This window comes from Temnothorax curvispinosus, unplaced genomic scaffold, assembly GCF_003070985.1.
Source record: "Temnothorax curvispinosus isolate PA1 unplaced genomic scaffold, ASM307098v1 QBEX01012990.1, whole genome shotgun sequence".
NCBI classification, from domain to species: domain Eukaryota; kingdom Metazoa; phylum Arthropoda; class Insecta; order Hymenoptera; family Formicidae; genus Temnothorax; species Temnothorax curvispinosus.
In genome coordinates this window covers 15,834-37,648 of record NW_020222770.1, presented here as the reverse complement: position 1 = coordinate 37,648, position 21,815 = coordinate 15,834, and the positions used below count along the sequence as shown (strand labels likewise).

Below are 21,815 nucleotides of genomic sequence, written 5' to 3'. Positions count from 1 at the left end.
CAGTAATTGTATTGTTAAATATTTTATTGAAAGATAACTTAGAGGCCAATATAATGAATTAAGAATTATCTTTTGAAATGTTGATTATTTTAAGCGCTTCTTTAATTTAAACTTCATGTTTGTATGTTACAGTATCATCGTAGCTACGTGGCTGAGTAACTCCGCCTGTTGCGCATCGGGTTGGTAAGTCAGATTTTTTTTTTTTTTTTTTTATACTGAAAAGCAAATTGATAATGCCTCACCGCAAGATATGCAGTCTTACCTTTAATTGCCAAGTATTGCAAAGCGATTTAATTAAATTTTATAAAATAGTTAATATTATTTTTATTACTTTCTGTTATATTATTTTCGGTGAAACTAAAATCTTTGAACGGCAGGTTATTTGCACAAAATGCACGAGGCGCACAGAGATACACAGGGTTGACATACAAAATCTTTTATTCATATAAAAGGACACTTTATACTAGCACGTACTGTCGAACCTATAGCCTATTTCCATACAGTCGACACCGCCGGGACTCTCTCTCTCTCTCTCTCGCTCTCTCTCTTTCTCTCTTTCTCTTTCCCGGCTCGCTCTCATTTATCCCGTTTATCACATAGTATAATACGCGGCGAACGATGTCGAGTTACATTCCGCATAGCAGCTCGCGACTGCGATCGTACTCACGTGTAAAAAAGAGGCGTCGAGAAATCCGTCGGAAGGATCAAGCGTCCCTCGTCATTTCGTCAACCGCGCCACGCGCTGTATTAGATTATACGCGCTTATGCGCGAGCATACCGATTCAAAGCCTTCCGTCACAGTGATCATGTCGGATCGCGAGAAAGTCTCCCAACGTGAGAACCTTCGATCGTTCGATCACGCTGAGGCAGTTGATGCTGAACAAACAGGAATTGGTCGCTTCGTGCGCTTTGATGCGTACGTAGATATGTGCGGACTCCTCGCTGCCACCCGGCCTGTCTTTAACGCTAGTCTTACATGCGTTCTACGTATATCCAGCACGGTACGTCCACCTTACGCCTACATGCATAATATCGTACTTATCGTAAACACTCGACACTCATATTTACCTTCGATTATTATAATGATCTCGCTATGATTGAGGGGAAGAGGAAAAGGGTTGATATCGAGATATAAATACTAGGTTTGGACTACAATCGCTAGTGAATATTGGCTTGGGAAGAACTGACTCGACTACAACCACGTATAAACTTTCAATGAGCCTTGAGCAAATAGGTTTTAGTTACTTTCGCGTTGCTCGCCGGCGTGATAAATTTTCATCTCGATGGAAGACAAGCACGAAAATCGCGCGCTTATTTCGTCAACGTTATCTCAGTTAATTGAGAGTTATGACACCGATACTTTCTCTCTTCTCGACCTATTCGAACGTACATTCGCCCGATTGTGAAAAGATTTACAAAAGTTTATATACGATTACTTGAAAACTTTCGGCTCAACTTTTTCTCCACGAGAACGTCGCAGCGCGCTTATCATTTTTGTAACTTCATTATAATCATAAAACACAAAAACGTTTCGTATATCAAAAGATTTATTATCGATTATTGCATGAGAGATTTGTTTCATTCACGTCTGAGAACAGTGACAGTAATAATATGGCCACTTTGTATATCACGATCAAGTTGTCGTGGAAGCTCCATGAATACGTTGGTCTTTCAAGTCGAAAGAGATCCTTTACGTGAAGAAAAAGAGGAAAAACACGTTCATAATAGTTCTTCGCAAGAAGCTGTTCTCCCGGAGGGGCAGATACGGGCTTAGTTATTAATAAACGAGTAACTAGGATTAACGGGCCGCTGATATCAGGAAGACCGAACGTTGACTCGTCTTCGTTCGATTATTATACAGACAGTATGCGCAGTATTTCGTGCGACAATTTATATATATATATATATATATATATATATATAAAACATTCGTTCTATTTATTACAATTACACTAAAGAGAGCCCACAGAGTTCCAGAGTCTCAAAGCGTGACGTTGCTTTCGTTATTAGACGACGATCGTGCGAGTCGAGTATCATCGCTACCGAGATAAATAATTGACTTGGAAAGAGATCCCGAAAGTTCTTATCGTTTTCTCTTTTCTAACGCAATACTTTGAGACTGGAGAACCGGTACAGGCGATTATCTCTCATCTCGTTCTCTTAATAGCTATACTTTCGTACAAACGTATAGAACATCGTTATCATTAAGTATTATTATCAGAGGAGGGTACAGTGTATATAAAGAATTATATAAATGTATATATATTTATATATATATTTATATCTATATTTATGTATAATGACGCCAGCTCGCCGGAGAAGCAAATTCTCGGATCGGTCCTCCGCGCGAGCCGCTGTTTGAGCTTTGAGATGCGTGTATCTTTCGTCTCTCTGGCTTTTTCTCTCTCTCTCTCTCTCTCTCTCCCTCTCTTTCTCTCTCTTCTTTAACATATCACATGCATCACACTCACGCACATACACATACTCGCGCGCGCACTAGGATACGATCGTTGGCACTATATATGTATGGTATTGACGGATCGATTGAAAAAAGAAGAAAAAAAGATGGCTCGATCGAAAGTTCTTCCTTGAAAAGAAAAGGATCTTTGGATCCTCGCGGCTTAAAAATACTGGAAGCACGGCCGGCTCTGGTTATGCCGATCCATTAATCTCGATCGTGTCCGAGTGCGCGTGAACGTCAGCAAACTTGAGTAATGTGTCCCGATCATCGGGGCACACGTAGCAGCTGAATAAACGATTCAGAACACGCGTAGCAAATAATGACATATATCGTCGTCGCTTAAGATTGTCGCAGTGACACCGTAAAAGCCGTGAGGACATGCCGCGGATATCGTAATCTCATTTCTCTCCCATATTTCCCAATTTACGGCGTTACGTCGTAGGAGGGATACCGTGGACGTATGTATAGTTTGCGGTAGAAAAAAACATTTAAAAAAGCTTCTAGCTATGCTAGACGATTTGCGAATCGAGGTATCCTTCGTACGATTCATATACGAATCCTCCGCTGTTTCAGTATCACTGCGTGACCCATTCGGTCGGCGCATTAAATTTTTCTTTCTATTCTTATTCTTCTTTTTTCTTTCTTTTTTTTTCGTTTTATGTGCGTCGTATAAAACGCATTCGTCACATTTCTTCTCACCTTCTTTTTCTCCCGTCACCTAGGAGTCGCCGATTGCAACTCTCTCTCTTTCTTCGTGTTTCTTTTTTCTTTTTTTTTTATTAATACCGACGACGATGACCGTGGCTGCGGACGGCGCTCGTTGCCGAAACGAAAGCAGTGCCGCTGATATTCGACACTGACAAAGGCACAGTCATAAGTCTCGTACGTTCAGTAATTTCCTCTCTTTCTTGTCTTTTTAGGGCATGTATAAAATATCCCACGCGAGATAGAACGCGGTAATTATCACGATTTTTTTCTTTTTTCTTCTTTTTTTGCCTGTATTTTTTACATTCACGCTGCTTTTTTCTTCCGTGTTCGCATATTAGCACCGATACACAATTAATCTCCTACGATTCTTTGACCGGTATTATTGCTTTCTTCCTTCCTCTTTTTCTCTCTTTCACTTTCTCTCTCTCTCTCTCTCTCTCTCTCTCTCTCTCTCTCTCTCTCTCACCCCGTCGCTCTTTCTCTTTTTATATAACATAATATAATATTATTAATATAAACGTTTACGTTTTGGCCACTCAGTTCGTGATCGCCGAAGCACACTATTGTCTGTGTTTCGCGCGACGTTTAGACAGTTTAGAATAATTTTAATTCACTTTTATACAACACTGGATTTTTTCCTGCTGTCGATTTTTTAGTCCTCGTGCTCGTCCTATGTGCTTCCTTGTAGAGATGAATCCCATGATTTAACTCGGCGGCTCATCTCCTCCTCTTGGCATCTGTAGTCGCAGCAATCATTTGCCTCAGCATCGGTTCCGGACTGCATACTCGTGGGTCACAATTCATGTTACCGTCACCTCCGCAACTAAAATTTTGCAACAATTCGCGTTAGGTTATTTTAGAAATAACACGCATAGAGTAATATATAAAATATAGAGTAATATATAATATAAAAGGCAATTTATAGAGAGGTAACTGCACTGAGAAAAAAAATGTTTATTTAGATTGCTGCCAATAGCTTATTTACTTAATATAATACACATATTTATTTAGAATTAAATATTTTTATTTAAATTAAGTAAAATTATCTAATTCTAAATAAATATGTGTATTATATTAATAAGTAAATAAGCTATTGGCAGCATATCTAAATATTTTTTTCTCAGTGTAGGGAATATATAGAGAAATATTTTTTCATAAACTTACATGCAGCGGAGACAGGGTCCAGACGCCGACTTAATAACTTCTCCTACTCGATAGGCCTGGCCACGAACCTGGCAGCCACTTCGTCTCGCGGAACCTTTGTAAGCGTGCGGATGGAAAAGCGGTGGTAACGTGGTCGTAGTCGTGGTGGTGGTAGTGGTCAAATTAAGAGCCGTGGCCATCGATACAGGGCACTCGTATCTGGGGCAGCAAAAACCGCTGATCGGTTCCTCGTGACAGCCCGGAATAGGCGGTGGACAGCTCTGTTGAAGACAGATAATGTCGCTCCTGAAGCAGAAACAGAAGTCGCACGGGTCGTCCCTGGGTATCTGTTGCGCTGAAACGTAGACCTTGCCGCCGTATCGACAGGTGCCTGGTCCACCATAATCCTCCTCGCCATAATCGTCGTCGGGATTCGGATAGCTACCACCGGGCATGGGGAAATGAGTGTCCTCGCCCGATATTCCGGGTTGATCAGGGTATTCCGGAATATGGGGAGCCAAGGTGGTCGCCGGTCTTTGCTCGGGGAAATTATAATCGGTCTCAGGTTTCGGAGTAGCCTCCGGGAAATGGTCAACGATGTGAGGATGACTTTCGCCTTCTTGTGGATGAATAGGTTCCTCTTCGGGAATTTCTTCCGTAATGCCTCCGCTTGGTAATTCCGTAGGTAACGGCTGCGTCTTTATGATAGGTTCCTCGATTGGAGTTTCCGGTTGCGGAATTTCTTCGGACTTTATCGGGATCTGAGATTCAGGTTCTTCTGGTACTACCGGTCCGACGGTAGCTGTCTCCTCAGGCAATTCAGTTGGTTTCACATCAGAAACCTTGATTGGACCCTCAACAGTAGTGACAGCTTCTGAAGAAGTTGCTGGCTGTTCTTCTGCTTTTATCGTAATAACTTCTTCGGGCGCATGTTCCGTGGTAAACTGAGGTTCTTCAATTGTACTCGGATGACTCTCTTCGGGTACAGTTGGATGAGCCTCTCCTCCTTCTTCAGGTTGGCTAGGCTGAATTTCTCCCGCAGGAGTTTCTTCCTCAGAAGGAAGAGGCCTTTCAGTAGGCTGTAATTTGATTATCGATGGTTGTTCTTCCTCATGAACGGAAGTCGTTTCAACTGAAATAGGTTCCGTAACATGTGCTTCTTCTTCTCCTTCTATTGTAGAAACTTCTGTTGGTTTCTCTTCAATTTTTGGAGTCACTTCAACTGGAACCACTTCTTCCGGTAATGTTTCTTTTGTCACTGCACTCTCAATTATTTTCGTAGTAGTTTCACCTTGTTCGGGCGACTCTGTTCCCTGTTCTGGTTCAGCCGGCTTTTCCGTTTCGAATGGAACTTCTTCAGGCTTTTCAGTTGAACTTACTTCGAGTTTCGTAACAGGTTCTTCCGGCTTCTCCGTACTTTCAATTGTAACGGTTTCTCCTTCGGGTGAAAGTTTCTCCACTCCACTAATCTCAGTCGCTGGTTTCGATACTTCTTCTTCTGCAGTAGATAACGTTGTCTGATATTCAGGTTCAAGGGTGCTTTGTTCTTCTGTCTTTACCGGTATCGTTGGATGTTCTTCGGGTATCAAACTTGCCACAGTTGTCGCTTCTTCACTCACTGGATGTTCCGGTGAACTAGCCTCGGTAACTTGACTGTCCTTTTCTGGTTTCTGTTCTTTTGGAAGAGTCGTTGTTTCTATTGGTTCTTGAATTTTCACAACTGGTTCAATTTCTTCTTGTTTGTACTCTGTAGTACTAGCAGGCGTCACAGCTTCCTCCTTAACAGCTTCTTCCGTTTCTTTCTTGTCCGCTTCCGTTAGTTCCGGAATCGTAGTCGGTTCCTCTTTACCAGGTTCTTCCGTTATTCCAATTTCAGGTTTCTGCTCTTCCTTGGAAATTTCAGGAATAACGGTATGTTCCTCCGTTAAATCGGGCAATTGCGTTTCTGGTTTGACAATATCGATAGCCTTTTCAGTTGTCTGTTCCTCTTGACTCGTTACCGGTACGGCCACTTCTGTCAAAACACCACTCTCTGTTATCTCTTCTTCACCGGGACTAGGAGAAGCAACAGTCTGTTCCTCGACAGGAGACTCCTCGGATTTCGGAGTTTGTTCTTCGATCGGGACGGTGACGTGTTCTTCCTCTACAACTGGTGTTTTGGATTCTGGAATAATCGGCTGTTTAGTCACTTCGCTCAGACTTGGCTCAGTTTCTTTTACGATCGATGTAGTGGCTTGCTCGCCAGCTTCTTCTCCAGATACAGACGCTGTTGATATTTCTTCGACTATAGTGGGTTTTTCGGTAGGTAATTCAGGCGTATGAGATTCAATTTCTGGTGTAGTTTCCGGATGCTTCTCAACCGAGACTGGCGTACTTTCTGGTTCGTGAGGAACGATGGTTTCAGTAGGTTTTTCATGTTCTGCTTCTGCTTCAGTAGTTTTGGCTGGTTCCTCGGTTATGACTGGAGATTCAGTTTCGAATGGTTTTTCTTCAGGAGATTTTGTGGCTAATGGTTCTTCTTCGTGTTCTGATGGTTCTGTAACCGATGGTTCTGTATGCTTTTCAGCGTGTTCTGTAGTTTCTTTTTCTATTGCGCTTTCCGTTATTCCTGGCAATACTTCTTCATGGGAAATTGCAGGAGTAGATTCTTCGACTAGTTTAGTGGTGGTTTCCTTACCAGGCAATTCAACAGGCAAGACAGGAATGGTAACGTGCTCTTCTTCAATTACAGGAGCTTGAGTTGAAATTCCCGGCTCCGTCTTCGTGCTTTCTTCCGTAGAAACTTCCAAGGATTTTATAGTCGTATATTCCTCTATCGGCGCCCCCTCAGTTACCGTATGATCATGTATCAATGTCGTTGATTCAACAGGTATAATTGGCTTTTGTGTTTCTGTTTCGCTTGGAACGATATCAGGCAATTTTGTTTGGGCTTCTGGTGCTTCAGTTTCAGTTAATGTGACTGTCTCTTGTTTTATTTCACTCTCGGGTTTATACTCAGTCGTCGACTGAATTTCAAGAACGGAAGTACTCTCATACTCGGTTGGTTTGACAGTTTGTTGTTCCTCTGAAATTTCTGGTTTTCCTGTCACAATTTCTTCCGGTTTTGTAGATATTTCGTGTTCCTCAACAATAACAGGTTCTTCAGAGGTTGGCTTTAGTGGAATTTTTTCTTCTTCTGGTTGTTCTTTTTCGATTTCTTCAATTGGTTTAAGCGTAGGTTGTTCTTCGATACTTTTATCCTCAGTAGGTTTCTCCTCTTTGGTTGGCGTAATAGTTTCTTCATCTTTACCAGCGGCTATGGTCGTAACTTCTACTTCGACAGGAACAGAAGTCTCTTTCTCTTTTGGAATTGTAACAGTTTCTTCGGTGGCGTGAGGTTCCTGTTCTATAGGTACATGCGTGGAAGTAATTACTTCGCCACTAACAGTAACCTGCTTCTCCCCAATCTCCTCCTGCGGTTGCTCGGTCGAAGCTCCTGATTCTGTTATACCTTCTTCGATAACTTTGCCTTCGGTAGTTTCTCCTACCTTAGGTAGCACGGTATGTTCTTCTTCGGGTATTTGACTGGCAGATTCTTGTGATGTTTCAGACACCGGACTAATGGTTTGTTCCTCAGGATATTGCTCGATAGGTTGCCTAAGTGTAGTTGGCTGTTCATAAACTATTTCAGTAGGTTTGAGAGTGGTCTGCTGCCTCTCAGTTGCTATCTCTTCTTCAGATGGGGTAACAGTAATTTCCACGGGTCGTGATTCTGGCGTACTAATCTCACCAGCTAACGTACTCGATTCTGCCGCAGCTTCTGTTGATATCTCCGTAGGCGGGACAGTTTTCTGAATTTCTCCTTCTGCTTCGGGAACATGAGGTTCGATTACATGACTGTCAGATTCCAATTTGTCAGTCGGTGTGAAATCACAAGCGTACATTGGGCAGCAAGATTCTCCGTTCGTGTGAACTGGCATGCAATTCGATAGGTGCGTTGGCGGGGCAGGACATTGCACGAGTTCGCATTGTACAATGCTGCTGATACAACGACAACTGGTCTGACACGCGTTTGCCGGTGGAACCGCCGAATTATTGCTATAAGATTGTCCTTCAACGAGACAGTTACCTTCTCCTGGAATACCCGCTGGACGAGGCACGATCTCCGACGTACTCTCTCCTTCTACAGAAGTCTCTTCAGGAATATTCGTTGTATATTGAAGTACTCCCTTTGGTGGTATTTCAGTAATAATTGTCACCTCAGGTGTTTCTTTTGGAGCAACCGTTGAATATTCCTCTTTTTCTTCATGAACAGGCACCTCCGTGATGGTAGTTTTTTTAATAATTTCTTCTTCTTCGGGTTTCTGTGGTTGTTCTTTAATAATCGGCACTTCAGATGTTTCAGGAGTTATACTTTCTTCAGTGGATATTTCAACTGGGCCTGTTGTTTCATCTTTTTCCTTACTTGGTATTTCTTCTTTTATCGATGGTTGCGTGACTTGCTCTTGTATTTCCGGTTGCTCTTTTTCTGGAGATACAGATTCAGTCGCAGGTGTAATTTCCTTTTCGATAAGAACTTCGGGCTTCGTAGCTTCTTCAAATCCAGGCAGCTCAGTTGATGCCTCAGAAATTAATACTGGTACTGTCGTACCTCCTTCTGCGATTTCGGTTGTCTTACTAACTTCTTCGCCTTCAACTGGTCTTTCAGGAATTTCTGGAATTATGGAAGACTCTTCGTGAGGTACAGGACTGGATGTTTCATGTACCTCTGGCTGTTCCTCAGTGATTGGTCCCTGAGTTTGTTCCTCCTGTCTGGATGGTTCGGTTGCGACTTTTTCCGGTTGTTCGCTCGATATTTCAGGCTGTTCCGGTATAACAGTTTCGCTAACAGCAGCAGATTCAGTTGTGCTACCCTCGGCCGGTTTTTCTTCGGGCAGAACAGATTCGGTAACAACAGCTTCCAAAGATGGAATATGAGATGTTTCCTCTTCAGAAGGAACTGTCGGCTTCTGTGGTTCTTCGGGCGTCTCAGTTATTTCTTTTTCTGGTTTCTGCGTTATTTGTTCTGGTTCAATAGGTCCCTGATCCTCCTTGCGATCTGAAGGAATCGAAGGCTGACTTGGTATATATTCTCCGCTGACAGATGGCTCAGTCTTTTCTATTTCCACGGCCGTTGTCTCAGTGACTCCAATTTCAACTGCAGGAATTTCTGTTTGCACTTCCTCCGTGGATACAGGCACAGAAATCTTTTCTTCACCTTCTTTTTCAATTTCACCTGCCTCGGTGGGATGTTCAACGGGCAATTCTGTTTGTTCAATTGGAGTAACTTCCGTTGGTTTTAATTCTACAGTTTCCTTAAATGGTTTTTTTTCTGTTATCGTTATTGCAGTTTGTTGTTCTGCACTTTCTGTTGACACGTCTTTCGTACTTATTTCCTCCGGACCATGGCTTTCTGTAACAACTTCTTCCAAAGCTTTCTCTGTAGAATATTGTTCAGGTTGCTCAGTTATTCTTTCTTCGACGGCAGGTATCTGCGTTGTAAGTTTTTCTTCAGCTTCTATCGTCTTTATCGCTTCCGTGGTTTGCTCCTCTTTCAAAACAGGTTCTTCGGTTTGTAATTCTTTTTCTTCTTCGCTAGTTATGCCTGGTGTTGCAACGGGATGTTCTGTAACACGTTCCTCAACTGGTTTTTCAGTAACTGGTTCTTTTTCAACAGGAACTATTTCAGTTTCTTTCTCTTCGACTTGCGTTGGCACGTGCGTTGATTGCTCAGAAGGACTTACAGTAGTAACATGTTCACCTTCCGTAGCATGTTCTTTTTCAAGATCCGAAGGCACTGTCGAATGTTCCGCTGGGATTGATGCGGGTGTTTCGGAAGCTGGTTCTGTTACGATTGGAGGTTGCGTTTCTATTTTCTCTTCCTTCTTTGGTTGCACTTCTTTCTCACCTTTCTCGCCACTGATTTCCTCAGAACTTTCACTAGATTCTTCGACGCTAGGTCCTTCTGTAGAAATTTCCTCACTACTGGGAGTCTTTTCTGTTAATTGAATTTCCGTTTGTGGTATTTTAGTTCCCGTCTCTTCTGGCACACTAGATTTCTTAGCTTCTTCTTCTAATACTTCTTGAGCGATAGTAGTTGCAGAAGATTCCGTGCTAGCCTGAACTTCGATGACAGCAGGTGTGCTTTCCGTTTTCGTTTCTTCAGAGATTGTAGTGGTTTCAGGTTTACGCTGAGTTGATAAGTTTATTTCTGTAGCTTGTTCTAGTATCGGCTTCGTGGTTCCTTCCGTCGATACTTCAGCACCTTCCGTCACAATCGGTTTTATAGTTCCTTCTGATGGGGCTAGCGTAGTATCTTGTTCCTGTGGGGGATACATTGTAGGTATTTTTTGCGGAGATTCAGTTATAAGATTATCGGGACTAATTTCTGAATGCGTAACACCGTGATAGTCTTCCGTCACATGATACACGTTCTGGTCTTCTGCCTTCTGTTCTGGGCTTCGTTCGGGAATCGGTATGCCAGTTGGACCTTGAATTGGAATTTCTGGAGTTGATTCTCCTTCGCCCGTCACTGGACTCTCAGTCAACCCGGCATCTTCTTTCTTAGCGGCGACAGTAGCTTGCTCTTCAATTGCATGCTCAGATGTCTCTTCCGGCCGTTGTTCCTTTTCAACCTCAGATACTACTGGTTTCTGTTCTTCGGCAGGTTGTTCTGTAGAAGGACCGCTTACTTCAGTTGATTGAATCTCTTCCGTAACAGCGGTTTCCGTTGGATACGATTCTTTTTCTTTCTCAGTGATGATTTGTTCAGTACTAGATATCTCATGAGCGACAGTCACAGTTTCTTCTTCTTTCGGTGATTCCGTTTGCGTTGCCAAGAATTCACCTGGAATAGTTTCTGATTTACTTTCACTTTCCTTTGGCTGCTTGCTGACCGATTCAGTGCTGATACCAGGCTCTTCAGTTGACGATGTTACCTCAATGATTTCAGTCAAAATCTCCGGTCTTTCCGGCGTTTGCGTTACGCTAATTTGTTCTTCTTCTGTCGTTTTCTCTACCTCGGTTATCTCTTTTTGTGTTTGCGTTGATAATTCTTGCGGGCTAGTAGTTTCTTCTTCTTTTATTGGACCTTCAGTCTGCGTTGCTTCGGTAATGGAAGGTTCAATCGGTTGTTCCTTTTCAGTAATAGAAATACCATGTTCCTTTTCAATTATATTCTCTTCTGTGCTTACGTGTTCTTCAGGTACATGTTCTGTCGTTAACACCTCTTCTGGTAAGCTTTCCGCGGTAGATGAAGTTTCCGGTAATTTAGTGGCAGGTGCTTCAGTAACTAAACTTTCTTCAGCTTCTTGTACTGTCGTAGGCGCTTCCGGTTTTGCTGTTTCTACTTCAGAGGGCACTTCCGCTGATCCTGGCTCTTCCGATGTTATTTCAGCAGAAATTTCGGTAACATGTTCGTGAGAAGGAGTGGATTCTTTCTCAATAGTAGTAGTTTCTATCTCTTCTGCTGGTAATGTTGCGGGCTGTTCTTCAGGTTGTTGTTCAGGTTTTTCGGTAGACGGAACGGGTCCCTGAGTAATATGTTCGATAGTTCCTTCAAGAGTCTTCTCTTCTTCTCCCTCTTGCGGTATATTATTGTCTATACCCGGGAATATTTCCTCCTGAGGATGTTCTTCCTTCACTTGCTGATCTTCCTGGTCAATCAGCGCCGGGGATTCGGTAATTTGGTCACGTGGTACTTGTTCCGGAAGCTGTTCTTCACCTTCATCTTGTACCGTGGTAATTTCTTCTTCTTCTGTAATAAGCATACACGAGCATATCTTTTAATGCGTAATATTCATTGACTAATAACGCCTATTAGATCGTTGAGTTACATAATACATCGCAACTATTAGTTATTACGTGAAATTACTTACCACACTGGTATGTGGTCGGACAACATTCTCCTTCCGGTGGCGGTAAGGCTGTACAATTCTTTCCATGCTCTTGCATCGGCGTTCCGCAATTTTGCACCGCGCAAGCGATTTCGCCTCGGAAGCAATAGCAATGCTGGCAAGGCTGAGTGGAATAAATCAGATCGCCGTCTTCGTAGACTTTATCCTCATAATAACATTGAGGTAACACGCCAGGAGGTAGCGTTGTGGTCATAATGAGACCGGGAGTTGGACCAACCGTGGTGCTAGGTTCCTCATCGTATTCTGCGCAAAGAATCAATAATTATGAGCACTTTCCAGCACGAAATAACACCGCGATATCATAGGACAACGCAATTACTTACCGCAATTGTACTTGATCGGGCAACATACACCCGGTTGATAGACCGGTTTACATCCAGCCACTCGTAAAGTACACTCTTGCATGACGCAAGTGGTTCTATTTCTAATGCAGTAGCAAAGCTCACAAGGATTGTGATGATCCAACGGCAGCATAGCGCCGTCTGCGTAAAACCTCTCGTCGACATGACAGCCATAATTGTCGTGGAAACCGACTTCCGTGGAGTCCGAGGTCGCCGGTGCGCTTGTTGTCGACGTTAACAACTGAACCGGTACTTCCGGACAGTTGATCACGGGACAACATTGATCCGGACGTTTCTCCACCGTGCAATCCTGACCGATCGCTTTCGTGAAGGGGCAGACCTTCAAGTAGCACATCAACATCCGATTGTGGCATGTGCAGTTCAGGCATGGTTCACTCGTCATGATCCTGTCGCCTTCTTGATACCGCTGGTAGTTGAAGTAACATCCAGCGGTGACTAGAGAATAATTTAACATTAATTAGATACCGAGTCTCTAAAATATCGTAATTACACAACGCAATTATAATTTTCGCAACATTATTATATTTGTTGTGAAATGCAACGAATAAATTCAATTTAGGAAAATTCAGAGAAAAATTTTTATTTTATAATGTATAAAAATCATGTATAATAATTATCTTTTAATCCTTTGACTTTGAATTAAAGTATGACGGCTTCTCAAATTACAATTAATGTCACATTGCTAGCGTACGTGACAGTTAATTAAATGCGACAAAACCAGGTGTGATATACATACCTCCATCGTACTCTGCAATCTGTGTGGTATCTTGGTCATATACCGGCGCTGCAATGAAAGAAACACAACTGTTAGTGCTATGCGATCGAGCTTGCCGCGACAGGTAGACTACGGGCGCGGGCGTGTACGTGAAGTTGAAGTTAATGAAAAGCATAAAACGGGATTGCCGAATAAGCTCGGGGAAATTTGCAGGGGTGGACGTCAATGCGTCTCCCGCGTGCAGTTTATCATAGTAATTACTGGCGGGACGCATTCGTCGTCTCTCGAGGGTGTACCGGGGCTTAACAACGGAACGAGTGGAAGCGTCATATGGCGCGAAATACACGTGGGCGAATTCTCGTTAACACCCTCGCCCTAGTCATATGAGTTGCATGGTGAGTGCGCATGGAATAGTGAATTCCATTTGGCTCTTCCTCTCGCGTGCAATCCGTGCGGACATTCGCGTACAATAATCGCGTGTCTCCCTTTGCGAGCCCATTCTTTTCTTACGCGACTATGCCTTTTGCAATCTCCTTTTTGAAATTGGAGTGTCGCGCCCAGGACTTGAGTTCGATTGTTCCTGAAACATGACAGGATACTCTCCCGAAGTACAATCACTGAGATGTTTTCACCGAGAAATCGCACAATGAGCCTTATCTATACCGGTCCGACCGCCCTCATTCTTGCTCTCTCATCTTCGAAGTAGCATTTAGCTTTATATTACATGAAAAATTCTAAACGACATCCGTGCAACGTATATAAAGTACGGATGAAAAAAGTATCATTTAGATTTTCGTAAAAGATAGCTGTAACTTATCCAAACATATAAAAAAATATATCATTTTATTAAAATTTATTAATACATTTCCAAGATTAGATATCGACATGAACTTTATATTCGATACATACATCTTTTCCAAGAACTCATTATCCATCAATGTACCTTTACATAACACATGGAAGCGAGTTTCGCGATATTCAAGAATTAGCATTCCGCGATGCAGGTGATTTCCAGTGAACTGAACTTGTACCGGGAAGCCCAACGATGGTTGAATGGAGGCTTGGTTGTGTCTCGTCAGTCCCACGAGCAAACCGGAGCCCGAGCCGCGTGCCTCCACGTTATACGAACCCATCACGTACGCGTGGCCTACCGAGACGATTCTTGTCTCGCACAATGGTCAGACTAAATTATTACGTCGCACCTCCCTTCACGGAGACCACGGTCAAGGTGTCGAGGCTTCGTGTACACGATTGTAATCTCTGTACGTGATCTTCATTATGCGAGCGTTTAACTACAACGACACAATATGATCATTCAATACAAACAACGGTATGCACTCGTGGTAATTAAACGCATAATGAGACAATTGGACTGTTACTGAATAAAAGAAGCTTATCGGATAGCGAAGGGTACCGTGACAGAAAATTGAAGGAGGAAGAGAGAAAGATGTTCGCTGCAATCATCATCGATTCGATTCTTTCTTGGAATCAGCGGAGAATTGTCGCATCTTTTGAACGGTCCATCGAGTCTTACGACGATGCGCACCAAAAACTGAAAGACAACTTTTTGCCGCGCGAGCAAGCATTTTCTTCGCTTCTTCACCGGTAACGATAAATTACCGTCGACGGACTAACGGGACATTGAGCACATACAACCGGGAGATGCTGACAAAAAAATCGCGACGCATTTCGACTGTAATAACGGCAAATTGCATCGCGATGAAGCACAATGATTTCGATCGTCGATCCGCTCGGTTTTTGACATTTATTTCTTACCCTTTCGAAATCGAAAGGTGCGAATCGCGCATTACCTCTCTCGGAAGAAGTGCAGTGAGAGTCGTCCAATAAATCTCACGCGGCGAGATAATGTTCCGTTCCCTCTGGATGCAAAAATGCAGTTCCGAATAAAACAGATTGTACATACAAAGCCGCGCGCGGAAGTGCATCGGCTAAGGTACGCTCTAAAGATCTCTCGCGCAAACTTCTCTCGAGGTGTATGCGGAACGTAGACTCTAAATCAATCTTGGTCACATAGAAAAAGGACAATGTGGGGGAGTTTATCGGTATCAAAAATAAACGTATCTTCCCTCGAATATAATTTCCGCGCGCGAGATTTATGCGTTCTTCGGCCGCCTCGCTCGTAATCAAGGACAGAGGATCGCGCTTATACATATCGCGTGCACATGCACACATATACGTGTATCTCGAGGAGTCGCGAGGAGTCATTATGTAAGTCAACGTACCGCCGAGTCCTCCTGTTTCCTCTCCGTGTGTCGTTTCCCCACCCGCAATTGTCTCGCTCCCGCTTCGAGGGCGACCCTCTCGATTCCTCCCGCAACGTGCCGCGACCTGACCTGTTCCTTTCTCCGCGTACGCGCGCGCGAACGATGCTGTTACACACCGCGGAGAACAGGAGAACACGGGGCTGTTGCGCTCGCGTTATGAAATCATTCCCGGCGGCCTTGCCTCGCGAAAGTTCATTACCATCAACCGCACACGCTCCGATGAACACCTGGCACCGCAGCCAGCCCCTGGCGTATTGCGTGCACGAAATTCTGCATTACGCATTCTCCAAGGTCGCGGTTTCCTCCGTTGCGCGCTCACCAAGACAGTCTTTTTCGCACACTGATGAAAAAGATGATGGAATAATTTGTGTGTGTGTGTGTGTGTGTGTGTGCGTGCGTGCGCGCGCGCGCATGTGCGTACGCGAGATGAAAGACTTGTCATGTCGGAACTTTCCTCGGCAAAGCCCATCTCGAAAGACCGCCAGCTACTTGGAAATTACGCAACCCACTCGCCGTGTAACTTTATCGAAATAAATTCCAACTAAGTACGGGGAAGGAGCAGAAAAATAACGCTATTTGTTTGTATCGACGAGAATGTTAATGTCAATGTCATGGGTATCGGGAAGGTAACGCTGTGGAAACCTGGCCGACCGGTTCTGGCGTAATACGCGCCGTACTGTTTCTAGCGCGGTGGTGCCCCTTTCGAGGACAATCATAAATTATATCTTCCCAATCACACGGGATCGAGTTCATTGCCACTTCCTACATTATGATGCGAGTCCGCGCACCGTTAGGTCCGGTAATGAGAATAATTCCCGACTCGGGAAAGAAACACTCATTTCCGATAAGGGGCTCGAGATCTTTGAACCGCGATTCACTTCGTTGCGCGAGAATGTTTCGTATGTGCGATTGGATCTAGCCGACGTTGAATGCGATGCCGTGGATGCGCGGATATCGCCCTTAAATTATGCCTTGCGAAAGCGAAACACCCATTTTCCAAAATGAATCTATCGCGACCGATTTAATCCGTGTCACGCTGACGTTGCACCCACGCGTTCCGTTATACCTTTCGTCGGATGACCGCTGCTGACCTCACCATCTCAGTAAGTAGTCAAGAAGGTACATAGACGAGAGAGAAAGAGAGAAGAGCTCTGAAGAGTACGCGCGCGAGGACGAGGGAGTGGAGTCCTCTTATGACGTACCGGTTACAACGGGTCCTTTCTATACCCTCTTAGGGCGAGAGCTCTTTCTCGTCTGAATTGACAGCGCGAAATTTATTCGCACTCGCTATCAAAAACACATTAGATCCCCTTAACACTCTCATTATTTTGCTCCCGTGCACGATAGATTTATTTCGGGGATTTCATTTCTGATGAATTTCGTATGATCTGATTTCATTCGTGATCCGTAATTCGGAGGATCCATGCAGAGCGCTCAGTTTCGGACGTGTAAAAGTCTTTCGAACAGATTTATAGATTGATTTGTACAATTACGTCTCGCATAAGACACTCGAGTAGATTTAATATGTGCGTAACTGTATGCGATCCACGTCACCATATATCTCAGCGAATTTTTATTGCGCTCCGCGCCGCGTGCAATACCATCCGGATTCTACTCCGCGCCGTTGCGACGCGTCGAGCTCGCCACGAGAGAGTTTGATGATACTCGACGATAACGACACTTTGCTAAGCATTAAGCATAAATATGGAACGCCTTAGGGGTCAGATGCGACTCCGGTGGATATATAACGTACGGTGGACCGTAAGTGGCGAACGGTGAGGTACGCGGTCAATGACATCCTGATGTGGGCATGTCGACTGATTGCTCCTCAGGGCTTACAGGTTTGACCAGAATTCACACAGCATCACGTGGATGCAGCCGTTGGAGGAACCGCTACGCGGAGGACCGTGCGCCGAGACGCGTTTTTTTTTCTCTCGATTGACTTCAGAGACTTAGATCACTTCCGGGTGGGACTCCGAAATTGATTTCTCCGCTTACCGAAAAAATAAATTTTATTGTGCCGTATTTCTTGCTTCTTCTTCTTCTTCTTTCTTCTTTCTCTTTTTTTCGATGCTAATGCAAGAAACGATTTGTGTAAATTTTGAACGAAGTGAAAGAGACGAAGGGAATTAACGGAACTCACGAGCCGTACTAATACCGATCGAACATAAATTCTGGTCAAGTGTGATAAATGACTGTCTCAAGGAATTTCGATAATAACGTTTATTTATATATTACTGAGAAGTGATATCTATACGATACTTAATAACTGCCATATCTCCGATCGCGCATAATAATTATGATCACACAAACATGTAACAATTTGACACGATTGCAAAAAATCATAAGAGACGAATGTCGCTTGTAGTTTTTCGCTGTTTTTTAAATCTAATTTGAAAAGTCCGTCAAATGCAATTTAATATATCAAGTAATTCTGATAATCTCGAGACAGTCGACTTGAGAAGAAAATTATTGCTACGCGAGTGGTAATACAACACGATAGGTAAACGCTTTTTTACAATGGAAACCTGTTGCCTCTCGAAGCCGGCGATATTCCTGATTTCCTTTGAATGCAAGTATCTCGCAAATGCCCGCTGCGTCCAAAGGAAGATACATAATCCAGTAAAACTTGTCCGCCGCCTGATGGATCGCCGGTGATCGAACGCGTCGATCTCGATCGTCCTTGCTGCCCGCTCGAGAAAAGCCCGAGGAACAAAAAGGATACGAGCGTGCATGCGATAGAGAGTCACAGAATCGCCTAGCGATTTCCAAGCGGTGGGAAGGAAGGAGGGAAAGAAGAACGAGGGAAGACACGCCGGGTGAGTCGTGGAATTCAATCGATTCCGTCGGTTTAACCACACCTGCTCTTCGCTGAAACACCGACGGCCGATTGATGAAGGGGAGAGGCAAAACTGACGCATCTTCAATAAGCCTTCATTGACGATGCAACGTTTTTGCACGTCGTCGTGTTCATAGTATCATAGCTTTTCTGAGAATGCTCCCCTATCGGCTGATCGATCAATCGATCGATCGTCATGAGCGCCTGTGCGAAATAGGTTCGTCTTCTTTGCAGCCTCTTGACCACAAGATGCGAAATTACTTTCTCGAATAACGAATTACGGGAATGACGAAGCCTTTTTCTGTCGACACCGAGACGCATTTTACGAATTTGCGGTCGATTACTGCGGCTACTGAATCTATCATCGTTTTTCTATACCCGGAAATAATTCATGACACGAGCGACGACAATTGAAGGCCCCGTTTTAACTGGATCGTCTTCTTTTGATATCGATACCAGAACTCGAGAGAGGTCCAGGCGTACCGTTTTAAACCAGCTCGACGTAAAGGGAAGAAGTTCGCGGAACCTGGCGGAACGAGGTTCACGATAGGAAGGAGGCGACCGACCGCCTAAAGGCGACCCGAGAGTGGTCGAAGAACGAATATGGTGTGCCAGGTCCATGGGAAAGCACCTTGGGCCTCGACACGACCGATGCCAGAGGTGAGCATTATGAGGTAATGCTCTCCCCGTTGCCAGAGAAGAAGGGAGACACACGGATAGGTTCGACGGCCTGACAGAACGTGGCTCGCTCATTCAAACATTGGCTGGCCGACTCTGCGTTAGTCACACCAGACGGTACAAGAAAGACGGTCACGGAAGTGATCGTCTCTGCTCTCGACTCTGATTTTCAGAAATTAATTTCAATGCACGGTATACGCGCATTTACGCCCGACTCTATTTATCGCGAGATATGCGTACTTTAATAGAATCACTCTTCTTTTGCCTTTCAGAAAACTAGTTTCCATCATAAATGCAATAAAACATGCTTGAGTTACGAGAAAGACTTTTCTCATCTTCATCCGAGATTACTTTTACTCTCTTTTTCTCTTTGGTCTCTATTACCGCAATATTCAACTTCTTGTCAGTATTCAAAGTGTAAAAAGAGTAAACACAACATCAAAGTGGAAGCAAAAACTTTTTTTTTCTTTTTTTACGATTCCAGCATATTTTGCTACATTTATGGACAGCATTTATGGATGATCCGGTGGAATACAATCTGACTTCGAGCAAGCCACAAGCAGAAATAATCCGATCGCGTCTTCTCGGGCGAGCGAAAATATTTCTTGCCTGTCTACCTCTTATTTCCTCGTGGGAGTCCGCGCGTTCACGGTCTCTCTATCAAATAAATGACTCACGTTTTGTACGGCGGCTCAAGCGTGTCCAAGGCGTTGAAGCCAGACGAAAGAAAGAGAGCTAGAAGTACACTGAGGCATTTCTGCAAAAACTCACCAGAATGCGTGGATCGTGACGCCAGCAGTAGGACGGCGGCCAGCCAGAGGATTATTCCGCGTCTACAAAGCGCGGCGTTCAACGCCGACATGTCGGCACTCTTCTTCCGTACCCTGCAACACGTAAATGATGCTTTCGTTAGCTTACATTACCCATGCGAACATAAACTAAGCTTTGGTCTCTTGTGCGGCTACATATAAAATGTGCGGTCGGGCTAGTTTAAGAGCTAATTTAAGAAGAAGCTAGGATTACGAAATTCTATTTAAAGTTTAAGTTATTTGTTACTTACAGAATACTAAGTATTCTTCATATATGTCTTCGTTTAAATATAATTGAAGTTTATTTACATCATCGATTATTCAATAATCATCAACTGCCAATGAATAATATTAAAATTCTCTAACGCAAACATGGGTGGCGCCTTATATCATTTAGTATTAGATCACAAATGCAATCGCTCGATTCATCGCTTGGATTCAAACCTACTCAGACGGCTTTGAGAATTTTTTCGCGTTATCTGCATACGCGCGAAAGTATAACGAGCCATTGTACGCTTATCTATTCTATCATGAGGCGGCTTAAAGGCATATCTATCTCGTCACGTGGCATTCTACCATGTAACTCTCGCCCTGATCTGACAGGATGACAGCTGGACGGACACAGTGGTCGCGTCTGGAGCTAGACGCACCTCTGCACTTTGACCGATCGCTTCTCGCGAGCCTGCAGGCCGCACACAGCTCGATCTCATACGCGACTAACAATATAAGATATAATATACATAATGGACTAAGTATTAATTATGTAAATGAACATATGTATAATATAAAGCAATAACAATATATTAATAATTATATATTAGTGTATCTGTATGTAATCAGTGTCAGGAAAACAGACAGTCACGAGAAAAAGAACAGAGTTAATCGGTTAAATGCTGTAGAGAGTTAATCGGTGTTGGTAGAATTAGCCTTAAGGTATACAATGTATCACGGTGTCAAGACGCGAAATTCGCAACGCGAGAAAACATTTGACGCATTCGCGTCGCGGCGGGAGGCTAAATGCGATTCGTCTGTCTACCTGGAGCGTAAGCCAGCTATGAGAGGCGTGGGTGCGTGGGAATGAGCACGCATGTTTGCACGAGCCCGCTGTGTGCTCAACCTCCTTCGTTCATATACCGCTGGCCAGCGGGATGGTGCAGAGCCTCGCTCGCCCGATAAGGGAATAGACGCGCGAAAAAGAGCGTGAGTAAAAAAAAATGTTAATGATAAAAGTTCAATTTTCAAATGGGCGCTATAAAATTGAATGTCAGCGCGTTTACATTTCTCCGTTCCAATGTAGAGGGAGGAAAGAGGAAAGAGGCGATGATCGTATCTGCGGGTTCTTGACCGAAAGAAATTACTTAGGAGCGCTGAGTTAGCTGGTAAACGCGATAAAGAAGGAGGAAGAGGAGGAGGCGGAAGAGGAGGCGGAGGAGGAGGAGGAAAAATAAGAATCTCTGGGCAGGAAGAAAAGGAGGACTTTGGCGAAGCCGGCGGCGCATACCAACCGTGCGACAGCGGCCTAATACAAAGCGGTACCGAGATAAAAGAGAGAAGCGCGCGCGAGAGCGCGTAGGTAGTTTCTCTTCTACCTGTCGACTTCATCTTTTCCCCTACGTATATTTCCTCCTCTGCCACTCTTCCCCTGGAACATCCACCGGCAGCTCATTGTAGTCCAGAGAAGGAGGAAAAGAGGAGGAGGAGGAGAAGAAGAAGAAGAAATGGAAAAAGAAGCAATGCGAGTCGCGACACCTAAACTCGCGCTCGCTCGTTAACGTCCGTTTCATACTAGCCGCGCAGTAAATTACATCCCGGCCGATCGTAATGAATCTCGCACCAATGGATAAGTCCGCGAGATATTTCCGCGCTATGAGCCGCGCCGCG

The 21,815-nt window shown here is 44.1% G+C and overlaps 1 protein-coding gene across 1 annotated transcript; it reads right to left on the bottom strand.

Annotated features, from left to right (window-relative positions):
* Positions 1-420: 420 nt before the first annotated feature.
* LOC112462977 (titin) lies at positions 421-20,005 on the bottom strand. The gene is made up of 6 exons (XM_025029085.1): positions 19,897-20,005; positions 13,345-13,392; positions 12,570-13,043; positions 12,208-12,489; positions 4,334-12,086; positions 421-3,992 (listed from the first exon to the last, which is right to left on the bottom strand). The coding sequence occupies exons 1-6, from the start codon at positions 19,985-19,987 to the stop codon at positions 3,887-3,889; spliced, it is 8,754 nt and encodes a 2,917-aa protein (XP_024884853.1). The 5' UTR covers positions 19,988-20,005; the 3' UTR covers positions 421-3,886.
* Between the last annotated feature and the right edge of the window lie 1,810 nt (positions 20,006-21,815).

What these genes read in the sequence shown, in the direction of transcription:
- LOC112462977 (XM_025029085.1), bottom strand. Translation starts at nt 19,987, where the DNA reads ATGTCGGCGTTGAACGCCGCGCTTTGTAGACGCGGAATAATCCTCTGG. An exon ending in GATTGCAGAGTACGATGGAG is followed by an intron (nt 13,044 to 13,344) that starts GTATGTATATCA and finishes ATTATTCTCTAG; the next exon opens with TCACCGCTGGATGTTACTTC. An exon ending in CCCGATCAAGTACAATTGCG is followed by an intron (nt 12,490 to 12,569) that starts GTAAGTAATTGC and finishes TTCTTTGCGCAG; the next exon opens with AATACGATGAGGAACCTAGC.